At 34.9% G+C, this 14,406-nt stretch overlaps 1 protein-coding gene across 5 annotated transcripts in view; it reads right to left on the reverse strand.

Annotated features, from left to right (window-relative positions):
* The window catches only part of dennd6aa (DENN/MADD domain containing 6Aa), a 66,087-nt gene that overhangs the window by 19,309 nt on the left and 32,372 nt on the right, over positions 1-14,406 (reverse strand). For 4 of the 5 annotated variants that reach the window (XR_009824697.1, XM_062038007.1, XM_062038006.1 and 1 more), the window contains exons 13-16: positions 13,202-13,267; positions 10,889-10,953; positions 5,803-5,892; positions 5,564-5,727 (exon numbers count right to left, since the gene is read on the reverse strand). Coding sequence is in view for 4 of the 5 variants with exons in the window: in XM_062038007.1 (XP_061893991.1) it covers positions 5,564-5,727; positions 5,803-5,892; positions 10,889-10,953; positions 13,202-13,267 (385 nt within the window). In the remaining variant the exon portion in view is untranslated. The remainder of the gene's footprint in view (positions 1-5,563; positions 5,728-5,802; positions 5,893-10,888; positions 10,954-13,201; positions 13,268-14,406) is intronic. The other variant, XM_062038008.1, reaches the window with a different exon arrangement.

The raw sequence follows: 14,406 nt of genomic DNA on the forward strand, positions 1-14,406 counted from the left end.
AAAGTCTTTTGAATTTCTTTTAAAAATGTTGTTCTGGAAAATCTAGAAGAAATAATGATTTGTCTTTGTTAGAAATATAGCTTGGTCCAATTTGTTATATATTCTAACAAAGTGTAGATTGGATTTTAACCTATTTAAAATATGTCATCAAAATTCTAAAAGTAATCTTTATCAGGAAAAATTACTAATGATGTTCCATAAATTATTTTTTTAATTTTTTCAAAAAGATTCGAATTAGCTAGTTTTTCTCTTCTTTTTTTGGGTTGAATTTTGAATTTTAAAGAGTCGAAATTGAAGATAAACAATGTTTCAAAATTGAATTGTCATTTTTTTCGTGTTTTCTCCTCTTTTAAACCGTTCAATTGAGTGTAAATATCATTAATTATTAATAATAACAGAGTTAAAGGTAAATTGAGGAAATTGGCTATTTCTGGCAATTTATTTAAGTGTGTATCAAACTGGTAGCCCTTCGCATTAATCACTACCCAAGAAGTAGCTCTTGCTTTCAAAAAGGTTGGTGACCCCTGCTCTACAGTATATCAACTTCAGGTTGATATAAAGTTAAAAAAAACAAAAAGGTTGTATGCCTTTTCTGTCAAAGACAACTTTGTTTTTTATAATAAAACTGAAATATGCAGTATTTCCCCCACTGCCCAAAACATTCAGAAAGCAATGTTTGATGTGAAGTACACCATTGATTTTAATTTATTATTATTTTGGAGTAATCACAGTGAAAAGATAAATAAAATCCCATTAAATATATTTGGGATCCAAAAGGTGCCCCACTCAAAGTGATACCGGTACATTTTTATTAGTTGTTTTTTTTTACTTTCAACACTTAAGTTACGAGATCAACTTCAGATATATCGGTCGATTTTACGTTTGAACTATTATTTTGTTTGTTTTATGCTCTTTTGTCAAATAAAACGATGTTTTTGTATTGCAACCACACGATATTTGCAATATTTTCCACACAAAACATTTTAAAGTGAAATATTTGAAATAATTGGAGCCTTGAATAGGTCAATTATTCATTATAACATTGATTTTTTTTTTTTTTTTGAGCAATGGCAAAAAAAGAAAAAGAAAGAGACAAAAGGAAAGAAAAAAAAACAGCCTGCATGGCAGCTTTGTGTCAACATTGCAACTTTTTCTAGTTAGATTTCACCTCATTCCACTTGTTTTAATGTTTTTTTTAATTTGTGCGCTAGCATTTCCAGAATGTGTGGCGGGCCGGTAAACTATTAGCTGCGGGCCGCACTTTGGACACCCCTGCTCTAAAGGCTTAGTGGCCACATGCGTGGACAGCACCTTTTAGCTCTTATTTCCAAAATTGTGTACACTACTGAATTGGGGTCTTATGGCCTCTTATGTGGACACTTATACTGCCATCTGGTGGTGTCAGAAGAGTATAACATACAATGGAATTTGGAAGAAAAAGTGTAAAAATAAGAATTAGCATGTCACTAAAGCATACTTGCCAACCCTCCCGTTTTTAGCGGGAAAATCCCGGTATTCAGCGCCTCTCCCGACAACCTCCCGGCAGAGATTTTCTCCCGACAAACTCCCGGTATTCAGCCGGAGCTGGAGGCCACGCCCCCTCCAGCTCAATGCGGACCTGAGTGGGGACAGCCGTTCTCACGTCCGCTTTCCCACAATATAAACAGCTTGCCTGCCCAATGACGTCATAACATCTACGACTTTTAGAGAGTAGAGTGCACAACAAGGAGAGAGAGTTCTTAGTTTCTTAAGTGGGTTTATTGTTAGGCAGTTTCATTAACGTCCTCCCAGCGCGGTACCAACACACAACAACAGCAGTCACGTTTAGTCTACCGTAAAGCAGTTCGTCTGCAGTAAACAGCAATGTTGTGACACTCTTAAACAGGACAATACTGCCATCTACTGGATAGTCTGCAGAACACTGAAATTCAAGTATTTTATTTATATGTATAATAAAATAAAAAAAATAAAAATAAAAAATATAAATATATATATATATATATATATTGCTAGAATTCACTGAAAGTCAAGTATTTCATACATATATATATATACACATATATATACACATATATATATATATATATATATATATATATATATATATATATATATATATATATATATATATATATATATATATATATACATACATATATATATATATATATATATATATATATATATATATATATATATATATATATATATATACATATATATATATATATATACATATATATATATATACATATATATATACATATACATATATATATATATACATATATATATACATACATATATACATACACATATATATACACATATATATACATATATATATATATATATATATATATATATATGAAATACTTGATTTGGTGAATTCTAGCTGTAAATATACTCTCTTCTTAACCACGCCCTTAGCCACGCCCCCCCCCCCCACCTCCCGATATCGGAGGTCTCAAGGTTGGCAAGTATGCACTAAACATGAAGTACACGTTTGTGTACTTATGGACTAAGTACATCATATCAAAAGATGATTCTTAGTTTTTATTCTAATTAGGGTCCAATAAGCCCAAATAGCAAAGAGAAATTTTTAAAAAAAGCATGTAAACAAACAGCTTGGGCCTTAAGATCAACACTCACAAGTATAAAACTACTTTTTTTAAAAGTAATAATTTCTTACTTCAAGCATGAAAAAACAAATCATAACGCCGAGCGCATATCATTATGTCAAGATAATGGCACTAGCATTTACTTCATTTAAAGGCCTACTGAAATGAATTTTTTTTATTTAAACGGGGATAGCAGATCTATTCTATGTGTCATACTTGATCATTTCGTGATATTGCCATATTTTTGCTGAAAGGATTTAGTATAGAACAACGACGATAAAGATCGCAACTTTTGGTATCTGATAAAAAAAAGGCTTGCCCCTACCGGAAGTAGCGTGACGTAGTCAGTTGAACATATACGCAAAGTTCCCTATTGTTTACAATGATGGCCGCATAGAGTGAGAGAGATTCAGACCGAGAAAGCGACAATTTCCCCATTAATTTGAGCGAGGATGAAAGATTTGTGGATGAGTAAAGTGCAAGTGAAGGACTAGTGGGGAGTTGAAGCTATTCAGATAGGGAAGATGCTGTGAGAGCCGGGGGTGACCTGATATTCAGCTGGGAATGACTACAACAGTAAATAAACACAAGACATATATATACTCTATTAGCCACAACACAACCAGGCTTATATTTAACATGCCACAAATTAATCCTGCATAAAAACACCTACGTGTTTGTTATGCTAGCTCCTAGCTCCTCTGCTAGCTCCTAGCTCAGGGGTCACCAACCTTTTTGAAACCAAGAGCTACTTCTTGGGTAGTGATTAATGCGAAGGGCTACCAGTTTGATACACACTTAAATAAATTGCCAGAAATAGCCAATTTGCTCAATTTACCTTTAACTCTATGTTGTTATTAATAATTAATGATATTTACACTTAATTGAACGGTTTAAAAGAGGAGAAAACACGAAAAAAATGACAATTACATTTTGATACATAGTTTATCTTCAATTTTGACTATCTAAAATTCAAAATTCAACCGAAAAAAAGAAGAGAAAAACTAGCTAATTCGAATCTTTTTGAAAAAAATGTAAAAAAGAATTTATGGAACATCATTAGTAATTTTTCCTGATTAAGATTAATTTTAGAATTTTGATGACATGTTTTAAATAGGTTAAAATCCAATCTGCACTTTGTTAGAATATATAACAAATTGGACCGAGCTATATTTCTAACAAAGACAAATCATTATTTCTTCTAGATTTTCCAGAACAAAAATTTTAAAACAAATTCAAAAGACTTTTAAATAAGGTTTAAATTTGATTCTACAGATTTTCTAGATTTGCCAGAATAATTTTTTTAAATTTTAATCATAAGTTAGAAGAAATATTTCACAAATATTCTTCGTCGAAAAAACAGAAGCTAAAATGAAGAATTAAATTAAAATTTATTAATTATTCTTTACAATAAAAATGTTTTATTTACTTGAACATTGATGTAAATTGTCAGGAAAGAAGAGGAAGGAAATTAAAAGGTAAATAGGTATATGTGTTTAAAAATCCTAAAATCATTTTTAAGGTGTCTTTCTGAAAGTTATAAGAAGCAAAGTAAAAAAAATTAATGAATTTATTAAGTCTTTAAAACATTTTCTTGGATTTTCAAATTCTATTTGAGTTTTGTCTCTCTTAGAATTAAAAATGTCGGGCAAAGCGAGACCAGCATGCTAGTAAATAAATAAAATTTAAAAAATAGAGGCAGCTCACTGGTAAGTGCTGCTATTTGAGCTATTTTTAGAACGGGCCAGCGGGCTACTCATCTGGTCCTTACGGGCTACCTGGTGCCCACGGGCAACGCGTTGGTGACCCCTGTCCTAGCTCCATAGAACACGCCAATACAATTCAAACACCTGATCAACACACACAATCACTCAGCCCAAAAGACCGTTCACCTAACCCAAGATTCATAAAGCTTATATATTTAAACAAAGTTACGTACGTGACGCGCACGTACGGTCAAGCGATCAAATGTTTGGAAGCCAAAGCTGCATACTCACGGTAGCACGTCTGCGTCTTTGTCATCCAAACCAAAGTAATCCTGGTAAGAGTCTGTGTTGTCCCAGTTCTCTACAGGCGTCTGTGTATCGAAGTCAAAAGTCCTCCTGGGTAGAGTCTCTGTTATCCGAGTTCTTCCATCTTGACTGCATCTTTCGGGAATGTAAACAAAGAAGCGCCGGCTGTGTACTGTTGCTGCTGACTTCCCTCGCCAAATAGACGCTTCGCACCGACAACTTTCTTCTTTGCTTGCTCAGCTTCTTTCTCCATAATGCAATGAACATAATTGCAACAGATTCACCAACACAGATGTCCAGAATACACCCAGAATGAGATGAAAACAGCTATTTCGTATTGGCTTCAATGTGGAAAGCCATACCCGTGTTCCCCGGGCTACGTCACGCGCATACGTCGTCCTCAGAGGCGTTTCGAACCGGAAGTTTAGCGGCAAATTTAAAATGTCACTTTATAAGTTAACCCGGCCGTATTGGCATGTGTTGCAATGTTAAGATTTCATCATTGATATATAAACTATCAGACTGCGTGGTCGCTAGTAGTGGCTTTCAGTAGGCTTTTAAGAATATTTGTCAACATACTGAGAAAAAAGGTCTCTTTTTTTTCTACCAAGAAAAGTGCACTTGTTATTAGTGAGAATATACTTATTTTAAGCTATTTTGGGGTTCATTGAGGTTAGCTAATTTTACTTGTTTTGGAAAGTCTTGACAAGCCAAATTTTCTTGTTTTATTGGCAGATCATTTTGCTTAGTTCAAATAAAATACCCCCTCATTTTTGTATTTTTTTCTTCTTGTTTTTGAACACTGACTTTTTGCAGTGTGTTGCTTTGGATTACGCAATACCGCCACCTGCGAGACTGGAATGGACCAGTGTGGCTTGACTAGTACTATTTTACGAGAGTCACGTAGGGCCGGACTTTGTGCGGCGTTACCTGTACAGTCCAATCCAGTCCCCCTTGAGCCTGGACGTGAGCTGCGGTCCCGCCTTCTCCAGAGTCTTCATGAAGTCCTGCTGGACGAACGGTCGCAGCTGAGGAGGACTCTTCCACGGGCTGATGGACTTCTGGAGCGGCATGAGACTGGCCACGTAGCGCTCCTGTGTGGGAGGACAGCACAAGCATGCGGACTTCAAAAGCTGTGGACAAACCACCATTCCATGACTCTTGATTACCAAGGGAATGATGAAGCTCTGCGTCAGTTCTAGAAAGTACCGTCGCAGGATCGCATTCTGGGCTGCAGAGGGTCTCTTCTGCTGAACACCCTGGGAGGACAAAACCCAATGGAAGGGTTTTAGTTGGAACAAATCACAAGTGGAACGATTGTTTTCTCTAGTGACTCAAAGCCAATATCTAAGTTACATTTAAAGCAGTGTGGGTGGCACTGGGAGCAGGTGGGTAAAGTGTCTTGCCCAAGGACACAACGGCAATGACTAGGATGGCGAAAGCGGGAATTGAACCTGGAACCCTCAAGTTGCTGGCACGGCCACTCTACCAACCGAGCGATACCGCCCCAGCTTTTTTTTAGTGACTTCCAGCAAGTAGAGGGACTAATTTTGAATTCCATACCTAGGTGGAGATCCAACCCTAACCCCAACGCTAACCCTAACCCTAAACCTAATCCTAACCCTAATTCTAATCCTAACCCTAAACCTAACCCTTTATGTACCTCCATCAACGTAAGGCACTAATCTGACATTTCTATCCGGGGAGGGCTCCACGCCATATCGGCCTTCTTACAGGCATCCTCCTAGGCCAGGGGTCGGCAACCCAAAATGTTGAAAGAGCCATAATGGACCAAAAATACAAAAACAAATCTGTCAGGAGCCGCAAAAAATTAAAAGCCATATTACATGTATCATGAGATATAAATTTAATTAAGAGGACTTAAAGGAAAGTAAATGAGCTCAAATATAGCTACAAATGAGGCATAATGATGCAATATGTACATACAGCTAGCCTAAATAGCATGTTAGCATCGATTAGCTTGCAGTCATGCAGTGACCAAATATGTCTGAATAGCACTCCACACAAGTCAATAACATCAACAAAACTCACCTTTGTGCATTCACGCACGTTTAAAGTTTGGTGGACAAAATGAGACAGAAAAAGAAGTGGCATAAAACACGTCCTAGAACAGGGGTCGGCAACCCAAAATGTTGAAAAAGCCATAATGGACCAAAAATACAACAACAAATCTGTCAGGAGCCGCAAAAAATTAAAAGCCATATTACATGTATCATGAGATATAAATTTAGTTAAGATGACTTAAAGGAAGCTAAATGAGCTCAAATATAGCTACAAATGAGGCATAATGATGCAATATGTACATATCGCTAGCCTAAATAGCATGTTAGCATCGATTAGCTTGCAGTCATGCAGTGACCAAATATGTCTGATTAGCACTCCACACAAGTCAATAACATCAACAAAACTCACCTTTGTGCATTCACGCACAACGTTTAAAGTTTGGTGGACAAAATGAGACAGAAAAAGAAGTGGCATAAAACACGTCCTAGAAAGTCGGAGAAAGTTCTACATGTAAACATACTATACGGTGAGTTCAAGGACCGCCAAAATTAGTAGGACAAAACGGCGCTCGCCAAATACTCGAATCAGTGAAGCATGTTTAATATAAACAGTGTGCTTTATAACAATTAGGGAGGTTTGTGTCATGTTTGTCCTCCTACACAAACCATACTAAAACAAAAAATAGATTTTTTTCCCCTCATCTTTTTCCATTCTTCATACATTTTTGAAAAATCTCCAGAGAGCCACTAGGGCGGCGCTAAAGAGCCGCATGCGGCTCTAGAGCCGCGGGTTGCCGACCCCCGTCCTAGACCAGGAGTGTCCAAAGTGCGGCCCGGGGGCCATTTGCGGCCCGCAGGTCATTTTTTAACGGCCCCACGGCACATTTTAAAAATACGATTGAAAAAAATAAAAAACATTAAAAGTGGTATTTAAAGAGCAAACAGGTGAAATGTAACAAGAAAATGTAGCAATGTTTACTCTAATCACACAAAGCTGCCATGCAGGCTGTTTCTTTCTTTTAAAAAATAATAATGAATCAAAATCAATGTCATTATGAATTATTGACCTATTCAAGGCTCCAATTACGTCACTTAAAATATTTTGAGATATTTTTTGGGGAAAATGTTGCATATTTTGTGTTTGCCATGTAAAAAAAACGAGCTGTTTTTTTTCAAAGAAGGGCCTAAAACGAACAAACAAAAAACATAAACAACAATAAAACTTATAATTGACAGATAGATCTGAAGTTGATCTCGAGATTATTGTGTTAAAAGTCAACAGTAAAAAAAATATATATATAATTTATTTTTTAACACTTTAATGAGTAGGACCCTTTTGGATCCCCTACAATTTTAGTGTGATTCGTTTTTAAGTGTCATTGCTCAAAAAATAATAATGAATTCAAATCAATGGTGTTATGAGTTATTGACCTTTTTAAGGCTCCAATTATTATATAATCTCAAATATCCCACTTAAAAATTTTATTGGGTGAAAATATTGCATATTTTGTGTTTTTTTTCATTAAAAAAAAGGGTTTTCTTTGACAAAAAGAGCATACCATTTAAATCTTTAAAAAATGTTATATTGACAGATAGACCTAATGTTGATATAGAGATTTAAAAACTTGAATAATAACACAAATAATAATACTGAATAATGACACATATTTTATATTTTTTGAACCAAAACCCTTTGGGGTCCCCGGGATCAAGCCTGAGTGGAGGCCTAAATGTATATATATATATATTGTATTGGTTTTTAAAATAAAAAATATCAAAATGGCCCCCGCTTGCTTTGATCCACAATAGAAAAAGGAGAGAGTGTGGAATCCAATGAACCCTTGTACCTAAGTTACGGTCAGAGCGAAAAAAGATACGTCCTGCACTGCACTCTAATCCTTCACTCTCACGTACCTCATCCACGAATCTTTCATCGTTGCTCAAATTAATGGGGTAATCGTCGCTTTCTCGGTCCGAATCTCTCTCGCTGCTGGTGTAAACAATGGGGAAATGTGAGCAGCCCTTCCTCCGGTGACGTCACGCTACTTCCGGTACAGGCAAGGCTTTTTTTTATCAGCGACCAAAAGTTGCGAACTTTATCGTCGATGTTCTCTACTAAATCCTTTCAGCAAAAATATGGCAATATCGCGAGATGATCAAGTATGACACATAGAATGGATCTGCTATCCGCGTTTAAATTTTAAAAAAATCATTTCAGTAGGCCTTTAAAGAAAGTAAAACATTCTACTGAACTGACTATGGGCAAAATCTAAGGAATTAGATTCAAGTATGAAAATTCTTAGTCGAAGACAGTCCTACCTGTATTTTTCGGACTATAAATCGCGCCGGAGTATAAGTCGCACCGGCCGAAAATGCATAATAAAGAAGGAAAAAAACATATATAATTTGCACTGGAGTATAAGTCGCATTTTTGGGGGAAATGTATTTGATAAAAGCCAACAGCAAGAATAGACATTTGAAAGGCAATTTAAAATGTCTAAAGAATAGTGAACAACAGGCTGAATAAGTGTACGTTATATGAGGCATAAATAACCAACTGAGAAGGTGCCTGGTATGTTAACGTAACATATTATGGTAAGAGTCATTCAAATAACTATAACATATAGAACAGGCTATACGTTTACCAAACAATCTGTCACTCCTAATCGCTAAATCCCATGAAATCTTATACGTCTAGTCCAGGGGTCACCAACCTTTTTGAAAGCAAGAGCTACTTCTTGGGTACTGATTAATGCGAAGGGCTACCAGTTTGATACACACTTAAATAAATTGCCAGAAATAGCCAATTTGCTCAAGTTACCTTTAACTCTATGTTATTATTAATAATTAATGATATTTACACTTAATTGAACGGTTTAAAAGAGGAGAAAACACGAAAAAAATGACAATTACATTTTGAAACATAGTTTATCTTCAATTTCGACTCTTTAAAATTGAAAATTCAACCGAAAAAAAGAAGAGAAAAACTAGCTAATTCGAATCTTTTTGAAAAAATTAAAAAAAGAATTTATGGAACATCATTAGTAATTTTTCCTGGTTAAGATTAATTTTAGAATTTTGATGACATGTTTTAAATAGGTTAAAATCCAATCTACACTTTGTTAGAATATATAACAAATTGGACCAATCAATATTTCTAACAAAGACAAATCATTATTTCTTCTAGATTTTCCACAACAAAATTTTTAAAAGAAATTCAAAAGACTTTGAAATAAGATTTAAATTTGATTCTACAGATTTTCTAGATTTGCCAGAATCATTTTTTCTGAATTTTAATCATAATAAATTTGAAGAAATATTTCACAAATATTCTTCGTCGAAAAAACAGAAGCTAAAATGAAGAATTAAATTAAAATTTATTTATTATTATTTACAATAAAAAAAATAAATTTACTTGAACATTGATTTTAATTGTCAGGAAAGAAGAGGAAGGAATTTAAAAAGGTAAAAAGGTATACGTGTTTAAAAATCCTAAAATCATTTTTAAGGTTGTATTTTTTCTCTTTAATGGTGTTTTCTGAAAGTTATAAGAAGCAAAGTAAAAAAAATTAATGAATTTATTTAAACAAGTGAAGACCAAGTCTCTGCAATGAGGTGGCGACTTGTCCAGGGTGTACCCCGCCTTCCGCCCGATTGTAGCTGAGATAGGCTCCAGCGCCCCCGCGACCCCGAAGGGAATAAGCGGTAGAAAATGGATGGATGGATGGAAGTCTTTAAAATATTTTCTTGGATTTTCAAATTCTATTTGAGTTTTGTCTCTCTTAGAATTAAAAATGTCGAGCAAAGCGAGACCAGCTTGCTAGTAAATAAATAAAATGTAAAAAATAGAGGCAGCTCACTGGTAAGTGCTGCTATTTGAGCTATTTTTAGAACAGGCCAGCGGGCTACTCATCTGGTCCTTACGGGCTACCTGGTGCCCGCGGGCACCGCATTGGTGACCCCTGATCTAGTCTCTTACATGAATGAGCTAAATAATATTATTTGATATTTTACGCTAATGTGTTAATCATTTCACACATAAGTCGCTCCTGAGTATAAGTCGCACCCCCGGCCAAACTATTAAAAAAAAACTGCGACTTATAGTCAGAAAAATACGGAACTTAATATTGCATCCTAAAATGAAATAATGCCATAAATATGTATTATCACACTCCCAGTGCTGGTGTTCTATATGTGGTCACGACTGCCTTTTGAGACCTTGCTTACTTACCTTCTGGAGCTGCTTGATAATTTCCTCATCTTTGTTGAGAAAAGGCTTGTAAGCAGTGTACACACCTGCAACAAACACAATCACAACAATTATAGGAGGAGAAGCTGTCTCCTGGAATGTTCTCATTCATCCAAGTCATTGTCATCTCAGGGCATTCAATCGTTCACAACTGTGATGAGGTGGCTACTTGTCCAGGGTGTACCCCGCCTTCCGCCCGTGTGCAGCTGAGATAGGCTCCAGCACCCCCCCCCGCCACCCCGAAAGGGACAAGCGGTAGAAAATGGATGGATGGATAAATAATCTTTGTGATTAACACATGCTTTTACATCTTTTGACAAGGTTGTAAATAGAGATGTCCGATAATATCGGCCTGCCGATATTATCGGCCGATAAATGCGTTAAAATGTAATATCGGAAATTATCGGTATCGTTTTTTATATTATCGGTATCGGGTTTTTTTTTTGGTTTTTTTTTTTAATTAAATCAACATAAAAAACACAAGATACACTTACAATTAATGCACCAACCCAAAAAACCTCCCTCCTCATTCACACAAAAGGGTTGTTTCTTTCTGTTATTAATATTCTGCTTCCTACATTATATATCAATATATATCAATACAGTCTGCAAGGGATACAGTCCGTAAGCACACATGATTGTGCGTGCTGCTGCTCCACTAATAGTACTAACCTTTAACAGTTAATTTTACTCATTTTCATTCATTACTAGTTTCTATGTAACTGTTTTTATATTGTTGTACTTTCTTTTTTATTCAAGAAAATGTTTTTAATTTATTTATCTTATTTTACTAATTTTTGTAAAAAGTACCTTATCTTCACCATACCTGGTTGTCCAAATTAGGCATAATAATGTGTAGGAATGTCCGATAATATCGGCCTGCCGATATTATCGGCCGATAAATGCGTTAAAATGTAATATCGGAAATTATCGGTATCGGTTTTTTATTATCGGTATCGGTTTTGTTTTTTTTGTTTTTGTTTTTTTTAATTAAATCAACATAAAAAACACAAGATACACTTACAATAAGTGCACCAACCCAAAAAACCTCCCTCCTCATTCACACAAAAGGGTTGTTTCTTTCTGTTATTAATATTCTGCTTCCTACATTATATATCAATATATATCAATACAGTCTGCAAGGGATACAGTCCGTAAGCACACATGATTGTGCGTGCTGCTGGTCCACTAATAGTACTAACCTTTAACAGTTAATTTTACTAATTTTCATTCATTACTAGTTTTTATGTATCTGTTTTTATATTGTTTTACTTTCTTTTTTATTCAAGAAAATGTTTTTAATTTATTTATCTTATTTTACAATTTTTTTTAAAAAGTACCTTATCTTCACCATACCTGGTTGTCCAAATTAGACATAATAATGTGTAGGGGTGTCCGATAATATCGGCAGGCCGATATTATCGGCCGATAAATGCGTTAAAATGTAATATCGGAAATTATCGGTATCGTTTTTTTTATTATCGGTATCGGGTTTTTTTTTTGGTTTATTTTTTAATTAAATCAACATAAAAAACACAAGATACACTTACAATTAATGCACCAATCCAAAAAACCTCCCTCCTCATTCCCACAAAAGGGTTGTTTCTTTCTGTTATTAATATTCTGCTTCCTACATTATATATCAATACAGTCTGCAAGGGATACAGTCCGTAAGCACACATGATTGTGCGTGCTGCTGCTCCACTAATAGTACTAACCTTTAACAGTTAATGTTACTCATTTTCATTAATTACTAGTTTCTATGTAACTCTTTTTATATTGTTTTACTTTCTTTTGTATTCAAGAAAATGTTTTTAATTTATTTATCTTATTTTATTTTATAATTTTTTTTTTTTAAGTACCTTATCTTCACCATACCTGGTTGTCCAAATTAGATATAATAATGTGTTAATTCCACGACTGTGTATATCGGTTGATATCGGTATCGGTAATTAAAGAGTTGGACAATATCGGAATATCGGATATCGGCAAAAAGCCATTATCGGACATCCCTAATAATGTGTTAATTCCACGACTGTATATATCGGTTGATATCGGTATCGGTAATTAAAGAGTTGGACAATATCGGAATATCGGCAAAAAGCCATTATCGGACATCCATAATTGTAAAGAGTACGTAGGTTGGATATAATTACTGAATACGATTAAAATCTACAGTAAGATGACTCATTTAGTGTTAATATTTGAGTGAAAAAAGTTAAGAACCCCTGCTGTACTTCATTCTGACTAAAGGCTGTCAGTTTAAATTGAAAAGGGAGCATAAAAAAAACACACCGGGTTTAGAGTCAAGAGTTTTCAGGTTCTTCAGCTTCTTGACTTTCATCTGCTTGGCCATCTCTCCTTAATGAGGGGGACATGATCACACAGCTTTGTGAAGGTTTCTACACACTCTTCCACATTGTGTTTGATTATATATATATATATGTATACAGTATATATATGCACACATACATGTATATGTATATATTAGGGGTGTAACGGTACACAAAAATTTCGGTTCGGTACGTACCTCGGTTTAGAGGTCACGGTTCGGTTCATTTTCGGTACAGTAAGACAGTGGTTTTTAACCACTGTGCCGCGGCACACTAGCGTGAAATATTACCTGGTGTGCCGTGGGAAATGATACAACTTCACCTAATTGGTCCCAAAAATATTTTTTGCAAATCAATAATCATAATAATGTGCCGTTGTCTAGTGCCTGTGCTGTGTAGAGCTTGGCAGGGTAACCATGTAATACTCCATACCAGTAGGTGGCAGCAGGTAGTTCATAGCTTTGTAGAAGTCGGAATGTGTCGAGGACGGTTTGTCGTGATCCCAATATGCGGAGCACAGCGTTACAGGTTGTCAAGTTCCACTTATTGACTCCGTAAAGGACACCAGGACAACTCGGATTTCCAATTGATCAACTTTATTTATCCAACTTTTTGGCTTTGTTGGTTTCTTTTCTGTTGATCTTCATTCAATCAGGTTGTTAACCTTCGAACACAAGTGTTAACAATGGAAAAACAATATATGTACAGGTATTTACAAAAAGGTTCAAATTCAACTGACTCAAACAGGTATTATTTTTAAAGTTACATTTGCAAACTTTTAAATACCATTGTTTAAACTTTTAAATTATCTAACATTACTTTTCAAAAGGACTCTAGACACTTAGATTAAATGCATGTGAATGCACTGTCAAATTAACCAGTTTCAGTAAAATGAAACAAGTAAATCAGAAAAGTAGTTTTAGTCACTTTAAAGAAGTCAAAATTAATTGATCATTTAATTTAATCAATCAATCGTTTAATTACTTAATCGTTCACTCAATTAATCATTTAACTAATCATGCCATTAAGTAATCAATCATGTAAATTCATTACCATGATGGAACTGAGTAAATCCACCAAACGGAGTAAAGGTAAGTAAAAGGTAAGTATAATTAGCTTAATTAATAAGGTAGCTTAATTAGTAAGGTAAGTATAAAGGTAAGTATA

The sequence above is a fragment of the Entelurus aequoreus genome, linkage group LG26 (genome assembly GCF_033978785.1).
Source record: "Entelurus aequoreus isolate RoL-2023_Sb linkage group LG26, RoL_Eaeq_v1.1, whole genome shotgun sequence".
Lineage (NCBI taxonomy): Eukaryota > Metazoa > Chordata > Actinopteri > Syngnathiformes > Syngnathidae > Entelurus > Entelurus aequoreus.